The 5,642-nt window shown below is 48.7% G+C and overlaps 1 protein-coding gene across 1 annotated transcript; it reads left to right on the top strand.

The window, feature by feature from the left end:
• Nucleotides 1-627: 627 nt before the first annotated feature.
• LOC308588319 (waprin-Phi1-like) lies at nt 628-5,393 on the top strand. Its single transcript, XM_081196796.1, has 4 exons — nt 628-748; nt 1,765-1,914; nt 2,564-2,716; nt 5,326-5,393. The coding sequence occupies exons 1-4, from the start codon at nt 640-642 to the stop codon at nt 5,346-5,348; spliced, it is 435 nt and encodes a 144-aa protein (XP_081052922.1). The 5' UTR covers nt 628-639; the 3' UTR covers nt 5,349-5,393.
• Nucleotides 5,394-5,642: the final 249 nt, after the last annotated feature.

Below are 5,642 nucleotides of genomic sequence, written 5' to 3'. Positions count from 1 at the left end.
GAGAATAAGAAGGTGAAGTTTATTGCCAGGCAATAAGGACCCAGTTGGAATCTCTTCCAAAGAACTGGGACCCCGATTGACAGAAATACAGGGGTCTTTATACCTGAGCAAATCACAGCAAATCATAGATCATAAGACAATCATGAAGGACTCATAACTTGGTCAGCAAAATATCAGCCAATCAGCAAGCAGTTGTCACGCTCCTAGCTACTGGTATAGCACTGGTCCAGCACAGGGTTCAAGTTCCGCTTTCCAATGCTCCCAGTGACGCTCAGTCTAACCTTTCCCCTAATTATGACAGGACAGGGAGCTTGGACATTCTGTGGTTTTGCTCTTCCTGTTCTGAGGATTAATTTAGCCTGTTCCTGATGGGGAATTTGTACCAGAATCTCTGATTCATGTCTTGTCCGGGGTTCACAGATGTTTCTAGGGGAAAGGTCGGTTCCTACTTGCTGTTCCAAGCAGTTTGCATTTTTAGCTAAGGCACAGCTTCCCTTTTTGATTCAAGTGGATTTATAAAATACTGTAATCCTTGATTCGTGTAAGCATATATATTGAATATATTGATTATTGATAACTGGTTATATGAATAGTATAGGGGTAGCCCTTCCTTCCTTGCCTCATGCAAGCAGCATCACCATGACGCCCAGGAATAGCAGCTGCTTCCACCACCTTCTCCTCGTCTCCCTGGTGGGGCTTCTCACAGCCTCAGCTCACCTGATAGACACACCCGGGCAGAACGTTACAGGTGGGTGTGAGCGGGTGGCAGTCCCTAGGAGAGAAGGAGAGAAAAGCAACCAAAATGGTCAAAGGCCTGGAAATGATGCCTTATGAGGAACGGCTAAGGGAGCTGGGCATGTTTAGCCTGGAGAAGAGGAGGTTAAGGGGTGATATGATAGCCATGTTCAAATATATAAAAGGATGTCATATGGAGGAGGGAGAAAGGTTGTTTGCTGCTCCAGAGAAGCGGGCACGGAGCAATGGATCCAAACTACAAGAAGATTCCACCTAAACATTAGGAAGAACTTCCTGACAGTAAGAGCTGTTTGACAGTGGAATTTGCTGCCAAGGAGTGTGGTGGAGTCTCCTTCTTTGGAGGTCTTTAAGCAGAGACTTGACAACCATATGTCAGGAGTGCTCTGATGGTGTTTCCTGCTTGGCAGGGGGTTGGACTCGATGGCCCTTGTGGTCTCTTCCAACTCTATGATTCCATGAAAGCCCTTGTCTCCAGCCTGGCCCAGTTGGACAAAGGAGCAGAAGGGCCAAAGCTCAGCGGGGGGAGTGTCTGCCTTGCCGACAGAAAGACCCATCTTCTCAATCCCTGGTTCATTTCCAGGTAGAACTGGAAGCTACCTCTACCTGGAATCTTGGAGGCCTGCTGCCAGTCCACCAACCAACAGCTCTCAGCCTCAGAAAGTTCTCCCTGATGTTTAGCCAGAAACCCCTTCCCTATAACTTGAAGAGGTTGGTTCAGATCTTACCCTCTGGAGCAGCAAAAACAAGCTTGTTCCATCTCCCATATCATTTAGATATTTGAAGGTGGCTATCATAGAACTGTAGAGTTGGAAGGGACCCCAGAATGTCATCTAGTCCAATCCCTTGCTATGCAGGAATCTCAGCCAAAGCACCCATGACAGATGGCCATCCAACCTCTGCTTCAAAACCTCCAAGGAAGGAAAATCTTGAGGGAGGCAGTTCCAGGGCCAAACAGCTTTTAAAGCCCGAAAGTTCTTCATAATGTCTACTTCTCTTTGCCTTTTCTAGTTGCTGCAGAGAAAGCTGGCACGTGCCCCAATGCAACGCTGGTGACGGCCCGTGGAAACTGCACAGAAGAGTGCCAGTCGGATGCCAGCTGTGCGGGGACAGAGAAGTGTTGCTGGACGGGCTGCGGGGCCTCTTGCCGTCTCCCAAATGGTAACACTTGCCCTCCTTTGCCCCCTGCAATTCTCCTGCCCCCAGGACCCAGTCTCAGGTGGGCCTCAATGCCACGTTCACAGAAATGTAGAGCTGGAAGGGGCCCAATCCTGCGCTGCAGGAGTCGCACTTTAAGGTGCTGGATGCAACATGGGGGGATAGCTGTGATGGGAGGCAAGTTGCCCATTGTGCCAGGGGCCCAGCAGTGGCACCGCCTCCAGGCAGGGGCCCCTCCGCGCAGGAGAGTGTCCAGGAAAAGCATGCCCAATGCTCAGATTGTGACTTGGGCTAACAGCATTTGCTGGTGAGCTGCCAGAGAGATGAGTGGGCTGCAGCAAGCAACTCCTGATGGGTGAAGCATTCCTGCAAGGAGCACAATCTGAATTCCACTCCTTCTGTAGGATGAGGGAGGGGAAGCTGTGCAGGAGCCGGCCTGAAACCCGTCTGGAATTCTGCCAAGACAGCATGGATGGATGTCCTGTCTCTCCAGGCAATGCCTGCAAACAGTAGCATTGGAAGGGACCCCACAGGGTCATCCAGTCCAACCCCCTGCAATGCAGGATTTTTTTAATTTTTTTTGCCCAACTTGGGTCTTGAACCCACAACCTTGAGATTAGGAGTCTGATGCTCTCCCTCTCTCCCCATGCAGATAAACCTGGGTTCTGCCCTCCGGATCCCCCTATCATCTCACTGCTGGGCATCTGCAGGGATCAGTGCAGAGAGGACTCCGATTGTCCCAGCAACAGGAAGTGCTGCATGAGCGGCTGCAAGAAATGGAACTGCGTCCCTCCCAGAGAGCAAGGTAAGTGAGTGGCAGAAGAGCAGCATTTGGGGGGGGGGGGTGAAGACATCATTTCTGTGTTGTGGGTCTTCAGATGAAGGTCTCCGTGAACCTGTCAGTATTGATTGCTGCTGGTTTCTCATTTAGCTGATCTCATGTTTCTCCTAATATGAACACCTTTGAATGTGATTTTGCCCGAGATGCACACTTTTGCAATCTGATGGAGGCTCCTTCGCAGCTAGCAGGTGAAGCAAAGACAGAGATTTCCCAGGACTCAGCTACACAGCTGCAAATAAAATGTTTTAAGTGTGTTACAAATCGCAATATACAAATGTGACACTAGATGGCGAAAGTGAGCTATGGCAAATTCAATGTATATATATTTTTTTAAAAAAACTTTTTTAAAAAAGCATTTTCACACCATTATTTTTACATGTGTGTAGATTCCACCCTAGTCCACTGAGTAGACCTTGCCCGACAAGCAAAGTAGAGAGCTTAAAAGCTATATTCATGCTGAATAAGGCTAGGGATGGTCGTGCGAGATCTCATAGAAAATCATATGGCACTTGCAAGAGCATTTCTGAGCTTCACAGATGCAGCATGCTGAGCAGATGTTGCCCCCGCCCCCCAGCAAAGCAGAGAGTTTTGCACCCAAGCAGACCTGGCAAGAAATGAGCTTCTCCGCTTTGCTTGGGTTTAACTTGTGCAGTTTCAACCATCCTACCTTCAACCGCATACAGTTAAAATTGCTCAAGTTAAACATGCATAAGATGCTATTGCACTGTATACATAACTGAAATCATCCCATGTCCTTCCCCTGTTCACTTGAATTTCTGTCCCCTTCCTGTCAGGTGTCTCTACCTTGTAAATGGCACAGCCTTTGGGACAGGCACATTACAAACACCATCTACAGAGATGGTGCTGTGTGTCTTGCCAAATGCAAGGCGGTTCTTTTAAAATGAGATTCAGAAGTGACACAAAACACGAGTGAAAAGATTGAAGATTTGGTTTTAAACAGCAAGCAATATATACATGCCAAGGAAGCGCCTCAGTCTGCCACTGGGAAGCCCTCAAGAAGTGGCGAAGGTAGCCTCAGTTTGCACAGCCCCACAGCTATCAGTCTGTGCATGAGCTTCTCAGAAACTATGCCCCAAACCATCCAGTTATAGCTAACTAGCCTGTTAGCCTGCATGGCTTGCTTGACTGGCTACGTGCAGATAATTCATTAGCCACCTCTCCCAGCGCCTCACTTTCTCCAAACAATGTCCGACCCATCAAAGAAGGTACCCAGTACTATCACTTCCTTCCAAAAGATTAAGACATTAAAGGCTGTTTCTCAGCCATCAAAGAGCTTAACAAGAGATAGGGAAGGGGAAAGGAACAGGGGGCAGGAAGGGTAACCATGACGGATCACTTGTTGTTGTTGTTGAGTCGTTTAGTCGTGTCTGCCTCTTTGTGACCCCCTGGACCAGAGCACGCCAGGCCCTCCTGTCTTCCACTGCCTCCCACAGTTTGGTCAGACTCATGCTGGTAGCTTCGAGAACACTGTCCCACCACCTCGTCCTCTGTCGTCCCCTTCTCCTTGTGCCCTCCATCTTTCCCAACATCAGGGTCTTTTCCAGGGAGTCTTCTCTTCTCATGAGGTGGCCAAAGTATTGGAGCCTCAGCTTCAGGACTGATTTCCTTAAGAATGGAGAGGTCTGATCTTCTTGCAGTCCATGGGACTATCAAGAGTCTCCTCCAGCACCAATATTCAAAAGAATCAATTCTTCGGCAATCAGCCTTCTTTATGGTCCAGCTCTCACTTCTACACATCACTACTGGGAAAACCATGGCTTTAACTATACGGACCTTTCTCGGCAAGGTGATGTCTCTGCTTTTTAAGATGCTGTTTAGCTTTGTCTAGGTTTGTCTAAGATGCTGTCTAGGTTTGACGGATCACTTAACTCATAGAATCATAGAATCATAGAGTTGGAAGAGACCACAAGGGCCATTGAGTCCAACCCCCTGCCAAGCAGGAAACACCATCAGAGCACTCCTGACATATGGTTGTCAAGCCTCTGCTTAAAGACCTCCAAAGAAGGAGACTCCACCACACTCCTTGGCAGCAGAATACAGTGGCACTATTACTTCCCTTGATCTAGATGCTATACTCCTATTGATGCAGCCCAGAATTGCATTGGCTTTTTTAGCTGCCGCGTCACACTGTTGGCTCATGTCAAGTTTGTGGTCAACCAAGACTCCTAGATCCTTTTCACATGTACTGCTCTCAAGCCAGGTGTCACCCATCTTGTATTTGTGCCTCTCATTTTTTTTGCCCAAGTGCAATACTTTACATTTCTCCCTGTTAAAATTCATCTTGTTTGTTTTGGCCCAGTTCTCTAATCTGTCAAGGTCGTTTTGAAGTGTGATCCTGTCCTCTGGGGTGTTAGCCACCCCTCCCAGTTTGGTGTCATCTGCAAATTTGATCAGGATGCCCTTGAGTCCATCATCCAAGTCGTTGATAAAGATGTTGAATAAGACCGGGCCCTCGAAACACAAATATCTTCTGGATAGACCGCGCATACAGTGTGTTGCACACCTCCAGCAAAGTTATGCTCTCTAATCCCTCTCTCATCTTCCCTCTGCAGATCCAGAAGCCGAGACCCCATAGAACACCTGAGGTGGGGGACCCTCCACAGACCCCGACCCCAGAGCCTCCTCTTCACCTTCGCCATGTTCGTTGGAGTCCCTCACCCACTTTCTCCCTTTGCACAGTAGCTCTCAATTCATATGGCTTAGTCACCACTGCTTGCTCCGTCCTCCAGACCACCTGCGCCCGTCGCTCTGTGCATGCACACAACACCTGACAGTATCAGGAAGCTGTAGGACCTCCCTTTTGGATTTGGGGTCCCACTTCCTGTCCCTCCCTCCTGGCTCAGAATGAAAGCCAAGCCAAGAAAGCAGC

The sequence above is a fragment of the Podarcis bocagei genome, assembly GCF_964188305.1.
Source record: "Podarcis bocagei genome assembly, chromosome: 5".
In the NCBI taxonomy this organism is placed as follows: domain Eukaryota; kingdom Metazoa; phylum Chordata; class Lepidosauria; order Squamata; family Lacertidae; genus Podarcis; species Podarcis bocagei.
Note: the sequence above shows the minus strand (reverse complement) of the source record. Positions and strands in the feature narration are given on the sequence as shown.